At 37.0% G+C, this 12,975-nt stretch overlaps 1 protein-coding gene across 4 annotated transcripts in view; it reads left to right on the top strand.

The window, feature by feature from the left end:
* WDR7 (WD repeat domain 7) overlaps positions 1 to 12,975 on the top strand; it is a 364,436-nt gene that overhangs the window by 35,893 nt on the left and 315,568 nt on the right. For all 4 annotated transcript variants that reach the window (XM_028102886.2, XM_028102888.2, XM_028102884.2 and 1 more), the window contains 5 exons: positions 4,142 to 4,248; positions 5,784 to 5,862; positions 8,939 to 9,113; positions 11,625 to 11,701; positions 12,514 to 12,633. In XM_028102886.2, coding sequence (XP_027958687.1) covers positions 4,142 to 4,248; positions 5,784 to 5,862; positions 8,939 to 9,113; positions 11,625 to 11,701; positions 12,514 to 12,633 — 558 coding nt within the window. The remainder of the gene's footprint in view (positions 1 to 4,141; positions 4,249 to 5,783; positions 5,863 to 8,938; positions 9,114 to 11,624; positions 11,702 to 12,513; positions 12,634 to 12,975) is intronic.

Genomic DNA, 12,975 nt, shown 5'->3' with positions numbered 1-12,975 from the left:
TGAGCAGATTGGTGGTTGCCAGGGGTGGGGATGGGAGAAATGGGTGAACTGTTTTTGTTTTTAGTTTAAATAAATTGAATTTAAAAAATAAAAAGTGTACATTACCACAGTCAATTTTATAACATTTTCATTACCTAAGAAACACCCTGTACTCTTTTTTTTTTTTTAAAGATTTTATTTGTTTATTTGAGAGAGAGAATGAGAGACAGAGAGCACGAGAGGGAAGAGGGTCAGAGGGAGAAGCAGACTCCCTGCCGAGCAGGGAGCCCGATGCAGGACTCGATCCTGGGACTCCAGGATCATGGCCCGAGCCGAAGGCAGTTGCTTAACCAACTGAGCCACCCAGGCGCCCAAACACCCTGTACTCTTTAGCTGTCATTCCCAATATCCCCATTTCCTCCCAAGGCAACCACTAATCTGTTTTCTATCTCTTTATAATGTGCAATATATGTAAGGATGTTAATTTGATATGATAAATATCCCATATCCCAGATATAACTCCTCTATAGGTTTGCCTGTTCTGGGCATTTCATGTGCATGGACTGATATGTGGGTTTTTTGTGACTGGCTTTTTTCACTTACCATAGTATTTTCAAAGTTCATTTGTATTGTAGCATATATCAATACTTCATTTTTTTTTAAAATGGCCAAATAATAGTCCATTGTATGAATATACTAAATTTAATACATCAGTTAATGGGCATTTGGGTTGTGTGTGCACTTTGGCCGTACGGAATAATGCTGCTCTGCATATTTGTGTATGAGTTTTTGTGTGGACATATGTGTGTTACTCTTAGGTATACACCTAGACATGGTACAGCTAGAACTGGAAAAATGTACACATTGAATGACATGTAAAGGCTAGGTATACACTTTGAAAAGTAGCGGGGAAGTATCATAAAATGTATATGCCTTCAGGATTGATAGCGACCTAAATATGAATCATCAGTGTAGTTGTGAAGAGAAAAAATAGCACACCACATTTTACTGGCATGATTACAAGCAATGAGACTCACTTATGAGAGCTTAGAAACAATTCTTTCACTAATTTTGTCACATAGATTTTACTAGAGTGTTATGTTTATTTAAGTTCAAGTAAGAGGGCTAAAAGTGACGGGGAAGTGAGAAGTGTTGGGGGATGGGAGTGGAGCTAGGAGAGAAATAGATCTTTTGAAAGATATTGAGGAATTGGACTGTTTATCCAGGGGAAAAGAAAAATAAAAGTTGGCTGGGTTATTGTCTCTGATATATGTGGTCATTCAGAGCAATTTCTTAAAGCCATCTTTTTTTTCTTTAAACTGTAGAGAACTATTTAATGAATTGAATACATTTCTGTTCATTAAAGAAACGTTGATTTATGAAAATATTAAACTTTTCTATTTTTAGCTAACTTTTTACTTAATGAAGATAGAGTCAGAGATATAGTTTCATTTACATGGTTTTTTGTTTGTTTGTTTGTTTTGCTTTCCTCTGACAGTGGGTGGCAGAGCCATATATTCTAGTTTTATTTTACAAATGTTCATTGTCAGTATTTAGAAATACCATTGCTTTTTGGTATTTTGACTTGTGTACTGTGACTGTGTTACTCTTTTGGTTCCAGTAGTCTTTTTCTAGATTTTTCTAGATTTCTCCTTGTTCAAGGGTCAACCGTATTTTATTCCTTTTGATTCTATTGTAAATATGATTACTTTCTTAATTTCTCCTTTAGCTATTTTGTTGTTAGTGTATAGAAGTGCGACTGATTTTTGTATGTTTATTTTGTATCCTGCAGCTTTACTCAATTTGTTGATTAGTTCTAGCAGTCTTTTGGTAGAGTCTCTAGGATATATAGGATCATGTCATCTGCAAACAGAAAATTTTACTTCTTTCTTTCTGATTTGCATGCCTTTTATTTATTTTTCTTGCCTAATTGCTCTGGCTTAGACTTTCAGTACTATGTTGAGTAGCAGTAGCAAAAGTGAGTATTCTTGTCTTGTTCCTGATCTTAGAGGAAAGGCTTTTAGTTTTTCACTGTCGAGTATGATGTTAGCTGTGAGTTGTCATTTATAGCCTTTATAAAGTTGAGGTACATTCCTTCTATATTCATTTTGATGAGAGTTTTTAATTATGAAAGGATATTGAATTTTGTCAAAAGGTTTATTGCCTCTATTAAGGTGATCATGTGAAGTTTATACTTCATTCAAAAATTTTTATTTTTTAGATTATGGTGGGAGTAAAGTCTAGTTCTAGTTGTAATGGCTGAAAGTGGAATTTTCTGACAAAGCCATGTATCTTTGAAATAAAACTATTGGTAAAGTTGATTTTCTTGGGAGAAATTAAAGAATTGACCAATAGCATAATTTTTAGTGGAAGACTACTGAATCTCTATATGGAGATGGGGTTGGATGTATGAGAAAATTTTGGCAGTATGGGAAAACTTTCTAGGCCCATTCTAACTATAAACAATGGTTGATTCTTAAATAATTAAAATAGAAATTTTGCCTTTGAAGAAAAAAATGCATATTATAACTAAGCAAAAAAAGAAATTTTCTCTTAATTGTAATTATTTTTTTTTAAAGATTTTTATTTATTTATTTGACACAGAGAGACAGCGAGAGGGGAAACACAAGCAGGGGGAGTGGGAGAGGGAGAAGCAGGCTTTCCGCTGAGCAGGGAGCCTGATATGGGGCTCGATTCCAGGACCCTGGGATCATGACCTGAGCCGAAGGCAGATGTGTTAACAACTGAGCCACCCAGGCACCCCTCTTAATTGTAATTATACAAAAGATGACTAGAATTTTATTTGGAAAATCTCTTCAGTTGTTACATACCAGAACTATAGAACAATATCGGTACTCTTCCCGTGGAATATTTAATTTTGAACAATTTAGCTTTACTAATAAATTGGGATAAATTGTTTGCAAAATGGACACCAGGACGGGTACAAAGGGACTTTGTTATATTCTGTTCTTTTTTTTTTTTTTAAGATTTTATTTATTTATTTGAGAGAGAGGGGAGAGAATGAGAGAAAGAGCACGACCAGGGGGAACAGCAGAAGGAGAGGGAGAAGCAGACTCCCCGCTGAGCAGGGAGCCCGACATGGGGCTCGATCCCAGGACCCTGGGATCATGACCTGAGCCAAAGGCAGATGCTTAACTGACTGAGCCACCCAGGAGTCCCTATATTCTGTTCTTTTAACTGGGTATTGAGTATGTGGTTACTCAGTGTATTCTTTATATCTTATATGTATATTATAAATGTTATTTGTATGTATTAAATATTTAATTGAAAAATATATCCTGAAATAACCTAAGGCCCTGAAGTAACCTGAAGTAATAAGATGCCATTTGGTACAAAGTAGATAAATTTGGGGGCTGATTGCCAGACTATTTTATTTATTTATTTATTTTTTAAAGATTTTATTTATTTATTTGACAGAAAGAGACACAGCGAGAGAGGGAACACAAGCAGGGGGAGTGGGAGAGGGAGAAGCAGGCTTCCCGCGGAGCAGGGAGCCCCATGTGGGGCTCGATCTCAGGACCCTGGGACCATGACCTGAGCCGAAGGCAGATGCCCAACAACTGAGCCACCCAGGTGCCCCCTGATAGCCAGGCTATTTTAGAATAGTGGGTGTTAAGCCTTTCTTTCTGTAAGGCACTGTGTCACTAAATCATTGGTCTGTGAAGGTCATTCTTCGTTCCTGATAGTTAATGTTGCTATCAGCATTTGGGAGGGTGCCTGTCCTCTATTTTATTGAGTTTTGAGTGTGTTAATCTAGAGACTCTAAATATGTTTTCAGGTCACTGAGCATATTATTTAAGAAATGAGTGGGGTTAAATTATTTTATTACTAACTCACATTCTTCATCTGATTCTTCAGTATACTGTGGCTTAGTGCTTAAGACTGCCCTCGTTTGACCTCTAGCTCTGTCGCTCTGTGTGTGTGTTGGGCAAACAGTGTTATCTGTTGGTGTTCCAGTTTTGACTTAAGAACTACCTGGTGGGGTGATTATGAGCCTTAAGTGGGTGGGGGGGGTCACTTGTGTTACTCTCAATTCTTCTCAAATCTGTATCTGTATATTTATATTGAATATTTAACAGGATTCCTAAAAATTAATTTTTAAAAATTTGGTACTTATATCAACGTATTTGTGTATTTCTAGGTTAATCCTCGAGCACTGTTGTTTGGTCACACAGCCTCAATCACCTGTTTGTCTAAAGCTTGTGCTTCTAGTGACAAACAGTATATTGTGAGTGCATCTGAAAGTGGGCAAGTATTTTCTTATTCACTTTTTTCCTCATAAGTCTTTATTGCAAATAGTACCAGTGTATGAGTGAGTAAGGAGTTTTTTTTTTCTTTTTGAAATATCTTTTAAATAAATGGTTCAGTTTGAACTTAAAGATATTTGGAATATGGTTTTATAAATGTGAATTTTATCTTTATTAATGATTTTTGTGATACTTTTATCATAATTTATGATTATGTTTTTGCCTTGCTTTTGAGAAACTCAGAATACCTTATAAGTTAAAGTTTGATCACTAATCCCCATGGTATTTTTATTGAGGTGGCAGACAACTGAATGGTGACTAGGCTAGCATAAGTTCAGAAGATGAAGCCATGCAAAGGTCATATAGTTGTATTCATATATGTTAATACACTAATGTAATTATATATTCCTGAGTCTTAGAATATAACTTGTTTTTAGAGAGAGAGAGAAATCATTAGCTATAGTCATAGGGTTCAGAGTGAGGAGTTTTTAAACTTTTCTGCTGCTTAGAAAACTATATAGATAATATGTTATTGAAGGGAATTGGGGACCTAGAAGAGAATTATTTAAGAAGTTGTTTCCTCCCATTAACCCCTCATAATTTATGAACTTGAAAAGAACCTTATGTAACTGTAACAAGAAGAGGCAGCATCAGGTAAAAAATACAGTCCCTCTTGGTCAATTAAAGGATAATTCATATTAGCATGCAAATAAGATTGAACATCCTTTGAAAAATTGTTTCATACCATGTGAGATATAAGAAAGGGTATCTTGAAGAAAGCCCTGAGAATATTAGCATCACTGCATTTTATTAATGCTGTGTTCTGTTAAATAAAGCTTATTTCTTCAAAAGATAAAGACATATTGATATTTCTAATTTGAAAAGCCATATCTTTAGTTTGAGATGGAAGCTTTTTTATGCACTTGATAAAACATATGCAATAAATACTGAATCAAAATTGGAATATTAAATTTCACTCGCAAAGGTTTGGAATTAAGTTGGTTTTAATTTTTGTTTTGTGCTAAATTTTCTAGCTATGCTGATAATTAATGGAAAATCCCGGTGGTTTAAATTAAAAGTTTATTTCTTGTTTTTGTCACTTGACCCTGGTATATCATTTGGGGCTCTGCTTCACTATCGTCCTGACTTTGAGGTTGAGGGTGAAAGGAGCAGCCACTGACAGAAGCAGCCACTGTCTGGAATGGAGGCAGAGGAGAAAGAAAGTTCTTGAGGCCCTTGTATCACTTGTGGCCAGAACTACTCACAAGACTTTACCAACCGAGAGGGAGCCAGGAAGTGCAGTCCTACCATGTGTTCAGAAAGAATGTGGATCTAGGTGGGGGTGGGGAGGTTGGAGGGGAGGTTGGGATGCTGAATGAGGACCAGAATTTTTCACAGACAGCAACAATGATTATACACTACTTTTCCCTGAAATATATCAGTTTTAATGAAAGATTAATTTTAAAGCACCGTGACAGAGTTTGACAGTACTTTTAAATATCAGATTTAAAGTTAGCTATTACTTTTGTTTTATAGAGAGATGTGTCTCTGGGACGTGAATGATGGCAGATGTATTGAGTTTACAAAATTAGCCTGCACACATACAGGTATACAGGTTAGTATCTATTTCCGTAACGGTTCAAGTCAGCACAACTTATTACAGGTTACAATTAAGTGTTTTTTAAACATTGAGCCTAAATTTTTGTATGAAAAATGGGTGGAGATGTAGTCTTCTTGTCCTGTTACTCAGTTGGGATAGTAAAAGTATTCCTCATCAGATGGTATAGTGGGGGCTGTATTAAGTAGAGGGGACTAATGGGGAAAGGTGGAGGCTAAGCCAGTTACCACTGCCACTTCTACTCTTTCTGGCCATCCTGATTACCCAAGTGAGAGCCCCTTTACAAGTTGGGTCATTCCTCTAGATCCTAAATAATGAATTCTCTCATGCTAAAGCCTTTATGATTCCATTCAAGCTTGACAAAAATTGACCCACTTTACAGATCATGTCCTGTTTATTACTTTGCAGTTGGTCCTTGGGTACATTTTTTTGACTTTCTAACTGTTGAAGAAATGACTATTTCATATTTCTGCCTTATACAAGAATTTACATACGAATTTATAGTTTCTGACGTATATTCCTGGTATTCTTTCTTATTTCATAATTGTCAAGTTTTTTTGTGCTTCAGTTTATGCATCATTTACTCTGTTGAATATTGGGAAAATCACAAGTCCATTGAAAATATGATTTATGTTCTCAATGGGGCAGGAGAGGGAAGAGAAGAGAACTAACTTTTACTGAGCACATATTATATAGGCATTTCTTTTATGGTGTTTCATTTAGTCCTCCCCACATCATTACAAATGAGATAGAAGTATACTATTTTACACAGAAGGAAGCTGAGACCCAGAGTGATTAAATGACTTGTCCCAGTCTCACAGTGAGTCATTCCTGGCGCCAGGATCCCAAATCAGGTTCATCTTTCTATTCTTTCAGTTACATCATACTGCCTCCCTCAAACAAATACAGTCGTTTATTGAGAAAGAAAACTTGTGCCAACACAAATTAGAAAAGCAATGGAAAATGTTTCAGGGTGAGATGGTGGTTTGTGTAATAAAGTCTTTTTTTTTTTTTTTTTTACTGTTTCTTACCCTCACAAAGGCCTTTTAAAAATTGCTTCTTCAGTGTTGTTAGAGTGTATGGGGCATATGTTACTTATTTTTTATCATATGATGAATCATCAAGGTTTATAGAGAGAAAATGGATAATAAATGATAATATAATTAGTGACTTTATAGATAATTTATTTAGTGTCTTGAACTCATTGGATATAAACATTTTGACTGTTCTATAGTTCCATGATTTAGAAACTTTTGGTTTACATTTTAGGAAAAATTCTCTTTGTTTATTCAATATATTTTTAGTGCCCGTTCTTTCTCAGATCCTGTAATAGGTCCTGCATTTAACTTGGCAGCTGTCTCTAAGTAGATGCTCTTTGACAGGTTCTCACTAGTGTGGGACAGTTGTTTCCTGTGTGATCTTCACTCTCTCAGGTCCAAGAGCAAGTTGTTTGTATAAGCAGAAATGGTAAACCTTGGTGACACTGGCACTTACTGAAATCACAAGGAGATGCCAACTTATTAAATTATCACAGGGGAGATCCCTTTTTAATATTTGGAAAAATTGTTTCTCCGTTCAGGATACTTTTTTTGCTAGTATGAAAATGTCTGGGGAGCTAAATTTAGTGGTCAGAAGATTATTTGGGAGCATAACTTTAAAGCAAAAGGTGGGAGGCATTTATCAGTCAAGGCCAGTAAAATATCCCTGCCCCCAGGAGAGAGTTCTTCACTGACTGCAGTGCACGTGTCTCTCTGGGCTGGTGTCGGGTGGATACTGACAGAGTTTGCTTCTCTGCACACATCTTCTCCTCCTCGACCCTCTTCTCCTTAGATGGGTCAGGGTTGTCTATGGTCACGTTATCATATGAGAGTGCCTGGCAGTCCCTGGAACCTCCAGGTTGTGTGTCCTGTTTTTTGGATCAACCTTCTAAGATCTAGAGATGCCCTGTGTGGTTGTCTGTGTTTTATTAGACCCCCCTCTTGGGTGCTACCTTGCCCTTAGTTAATGTGCTCGGTGATCAGTATTTATGTTTAAGAAGTTGTAATCCTTCTTATCAGGGTACCCCATAGTTGAGAGAAGATTGTATTCCTTCACACGCAATGTTGAGCCTTAGAACAGGACTGATTAGTGTGGGAGCAGACTGGACCAAGGTTCCTTAGTTATTTCCCCAGTTGTGGAGTGGTTGCAGCATTGCCCTTTGTGCTCAGTCTAGCTTGCCATCACGTGATTCGTGTAAGGTCCAATCCTTTGGGAACTAGTAGTCTGGTTGTTAGATGTCTTCACCTTCTAGTAATCCTCTAGGAGAATCATTCCACCTGGAGAGTCACTTTTTTTTTTTAAGCTAGCGGGAGACAGGTCAGTTGAGAAGTTGTTAGTCTTGTTTTGATGGTTATTCTTCCTCTGCTCTTTGGATGATGGAAACCCATCTTTTCCTTTTGAGTTATTCTTGGGATGAGTAACATGTAGATCATGATTGTGTTGGTTCTTCCTCTCTTTTTCTTCCACAAAGTATAAATATGCATTATGAGGATGATTTACATAGTTGTCTCATACTTTAGTCTGAAATAACACACTTAGGTTAATCAGAATTTGCTGCTTATAACATGTTTGAACAGCAGTCATCTTCTAAATTTTATTTGGTCATAACTAGTAATTATAAGCCTATACCCACCTATTCCCATTCATCTAAAATTCATATTTTTGCTTTGCTTTGTGGAAAGATTCCTTTTGCTTTGATTTGTGAAGCTGGTATTATTGAGGTGTTTTATGAATTCATTCAACAATCCTGTTTTAGATGCTATAGGAGGATTAAAAATGAAGAATTACTGTGACTTCTCCAAAATAATTCAAAAGGGAGGATGTTAGGAAAAGAATAATTTTTGTTAGATATTTTGAAATATTAATGTAATTTGATGGATGTGTGTATATATACATAGACACCTATAATAGGTACCATATAGTACCTGTCTGGAAATATTACTGGAGAAATTGAGTTCCATAATAAGCTTGATGAGTGCTTGCGAATCAAGTCTCAGAAGTAAAGGAGAGCATTTAAAACTCTTTTTCCTTTTAGTTTTACCAGTTTTCTGTTGGAAATCAGAGAGAAGGAAGGCTTTTATGCCATGGCCACTATCCTGAAATCCTCGTTGTGGATGCCACCAGCCTTGAGGTGTTATACTCCTTAGTATCAAAGATCTCTCCAGACTGGATTAGCTCCATGAGTATTATCCGATCCCACCGAACACAAGGTCAGTGTGTGGTGCCCTTTAGGGACTTTGGCACCCTGACATGATGGATAGTTTGTAGAGTTCTGTATCATATATGGTATATTTCATAAGCATAAAACATAGGTAAGAAGTTTGAGGGAAGTAATGGGGGCATCTGTGGTTGGCTAAGTTGGTGGGGGGCAGATCAAGAAGGGCCTTGTGTGCTAGCTAGGGAATTTGAGTTTCGTCCTGTAGATCAGGGGTTGGTAGACTTGTACTATAAGGGACCACATACTAAATATTCTAGGTTTTGCAGTCCACGTGATCTGTGTTTCAACTACTACGTTCTGCCAATGTAGCACAAAAGCACATAGTATGGAAGTGAATGAGCCTGTCTGTGTTCTAATAAAACGTTATTTATAAAAAACTGCCAGTGGGCTGGATTTGATCCATGAGTTGTGGCTTTCTGGCCCTTGCTATAGATGTTGGATGGTCTCTGGTAAGAAACCTTGAAGGGACTTATGTTTTATTTTATTCTTTTAAAGATTTTATTTATTTGTGAGAGAGAGAGAGCGACCATGGCCGGTGGGGGGGCGCGGTATGAGTAGAGGGAGAGGGAGAAGCAGGCTCCCTGCTGAGCAGGGAGCCTGATGCAGGGGCTCCATCCGAGAACCCTGGGATTATGACCTGAGCCGAAGGCAGACCCTCAACCAACTGAGCCACCCAGGCACCCTGGGACTTGGTTTTAAGCATCACTTTGGTGGCATTGTTGAGAATGGTTTAGATGGGAGATGATTTTAATACCCCAACCGAGAGTGGTGCAGGTCTGAGGTCCAGCAGTGGTTGTGGAAACAGTGGATGGGTTTGCAGCACTTTCCAAGGGCTCATCTGCTGAGTATTGATTCTGAAGTTTGTTAATAGGTATTAGTGAAAAAGGAGGGTTCTGTGGTCAAATATATTTGGGAGATGTTCAGTGAAATAAAATTGAACAGACTTCTTTAATCTGGGACCTTCTTAAATAGAGGCTTTTTAATGCCTATTAGAGAATTACTGCTTTATTCAAGAGCATAGCAGTGAAAAAGAGATTCCACTTCATTTTCCAGGCAATGGGGAACTCATTATTAGCATGTTCACCTGTAATCTTTGTTATAGTCAATGTTTTCTTTAAAAAAGGACTATATTTTTGATAAGCAGTTTGTACATTTTGAATTTTTACAGTATTTCCATATGAGATACACATGTACTCTTATCAGAATAGGATAGAATGTCACTGATGAAAACTTCTATGCTGTGCATGCAATTCTAAATGTTATCAGTTTATAATCTTGCAAGCATATGTAATTTTTAATCTGCATTTACCGTATTCTAGTCTTTGGATATTTGAGAATTTTAGCTATATTGGTATGTTCCACTTTTACTATAAATTGACAGATTTGTGAGCAGTTGTTAGTGTCTGCATACAGGCTCATGACTTGTAATCTCTGCGTTCCAGTGCCTTACGTTGTCTGGAGAACTCTGTAATACGACAAGGGTTTTATTTAAGGACAGCAAACGGTTCTTTTTAATAATAGTAATAACCCATCTTGATTGACATGCTGAGTGCTATACCTGTTTTTTGTTTGTTTTTTTCTTAAGATTTTATTTATTTGAGAGAGAGAGTGAGAGAGAGCATGAGAAGGGAGAGGGTCAGAGGGAGAAGCAGACTCCCGCCGAGCAGGGAGCCTGATGTGGGACTCGATCCCGGGACTCCGGGACCATGACCTGAGGCAAAGGCAGTTGCCCAACCACTGAGCCACCTAGACGCCCCCTGTGCTGTGTCTTGATTCTCATAGCAACCCATTAAGCTAGGTACCATTGTTACTCATTTGTATTTGCTTACAGATAAGCAAGTTGAATTTAAGACAAGTTAGTTAAGTTATTCACAGTTCATCGGTTAGTTAGTGAAGAGAATGAGATTTCCACATATATCTCCCTCACTCTGGAGCCCGCATGAGACTGCTCCCAGTGTCTCTGCTCTCAGAGTTTCTTGTATGTTACCATGGCACTGTGACTGCTTCCTTACCTGCAGCCTATGCATTTCCTTTTTAGATCATGTCTTCTCTTGATCACAGTCTATAGAGGGTGTAATGTACCATAAAATGTCTAAAAGGCAGGCAAAGTAGGTGGGACATTGGGGAAATGAGTGTCTTCAAGAAATAAAGTGAGTGTGCTCACCCATGATAAATAATTAAAAGTTGTGAATTTTGAAGAATAAAAATTCTTTGTTAAATCATCAAGTAATCATGGTGATCAGGAACATTTGAAATTATTAAAAATCGGTTGATTAGAAATAAAAACATTCAAGTAGCTGCAAACAACTTTTCCTTGAATTTCAAATTTGTGGTCTATTATGTTTCAAAATCTGGCTTTTGTTATTTCATGAAATATAGAATTATGCTTTTATGCCAATTGAGAATAATTATTACTTAATTTCATTAATGCAAACCATGTTACTATTTAGAAAGAAAGTGTATTATGTTTGTAACCTTGGCTTCTTGGTCCCTCTCGACTTAGAGGACACTGTGGTTGCACTCTCAGTGACGGGCATCTTGAAGGTGTGGATTGTTACCTCTGAAATAAGTGGCATGCAGGTGAGACAAATGTTCTGTTCTTACAGAGTCTTCAATTTTAGCGATGATAGGCCCCCTCCCTTTTTTTCCTAAAGGGCCAGGAGAAAGCTATTCTTTTTCGAGAGCCTTATTGACATAGTATTAGAACATCCCCTAGTATGCTGTCTCTGTAAGTGTATTGTTTTTCACTTTTGATGGCAGGCATCTGCTCTGTCAAGGATATGAAATAGAGAAACATACTGTAGAGGATATAAAGTAGAGAAACACAGAAGAGCTGGGATTTTCCTCAGTTGCCTCTATTAAAGTTAAAAGATAGTTTACTTGAGGGAAGAAAATAAAGCAAACACAAAAAGTATATAAAGCCAATTTTAGTTCTCTGTTCTTTGGGCTTGAATTCCTTGTAATTCTGTCAATAAGGAATGGCAGATCAGTATTTTAAATATTGATGCTAATCTCTTCAGCTAGTCAATTTTTACACACTGTATTTGGGGGAGGACCTGGAGGAATTGATCTTTTTTTTTTTTAAACCTAGAAGGACATAGAGAATTGAGGATTGACTCAAACTTTTATCATCTGTTATTGCCAGAATGTTGACACTCTGATTCTTCTCAGTATTTCATTCTTGAGTAGCTTTGTAGCAAAGACATTGTGCCCGGATGTGTTTGGAGTGTAGTTTTGCTGCTTTTTATTACCTTGGTTCTCACATGAGAGGCTAAAATGATGAATATATCAAGTGATGTCTTTCTTCCATTTTCTTTATTTTTATCGCTGTATGATAATTTTAATCAACAACCAAACCATTCCTAATGTTTTACGTATCTTTCTCTTTTCAGGATACTGAGCCAATATTTGAGGAGGAATCCAAACCGATTTATTGTCAGAATTGCCAAAGCATTTCTTTTTGTGCATTCACACAAAGGTCACTTTTGGTTGTGTGCTCCAAGTATTGGAGGGTAAGATAACTACTAAGTAAGAAGCTATATTTTTACCCTTCAGGGTGTTGGTTTATCAGACTTCAAAGATAATTATAAGGAAGAGCTTGGTGCAAGAATATTTTAACCCTTTGGAATTCTTACGCCACCCAGGCGCCCCAGAGAAATGCATAGTAAAACAACACTAAGATAGTAGTACTGACTGAATAGAATGAGTTTTCCAAATACTTATTGCCAAAAAGAAGTTTTCTATTTTAAGTGGTTAGATTATCATCTTTTATGGGTTCTAACAGTTTGGTAGATGATCTAAAGGGCCCATCACAAGCTGAGATTCCTAATATTTGTATAATTTTACTTTATATA

This window comes from Eumetopias jubatus, unplaced genomic scaffold (genome assembly GCF_037043125.1).
Source record: "Eumetopias jubatus isolate StellerSeaLion01/CBP00866 unplaced genomic scaffold, mEumJub1_p1.0 scaffold_16, whole genome shotgun sequence".
In the NCBI taxonomy this organism is placed as follows: domain Eukaryota; kingdom Metazoa; phylum Chordata; class Mammalia; order Carnivora; family Otariidae; genus Eumetopias; species Eumetopias jubatus.
This window is presented reverse-complemented; position numbering and strand designations above follow the sequence as displayed.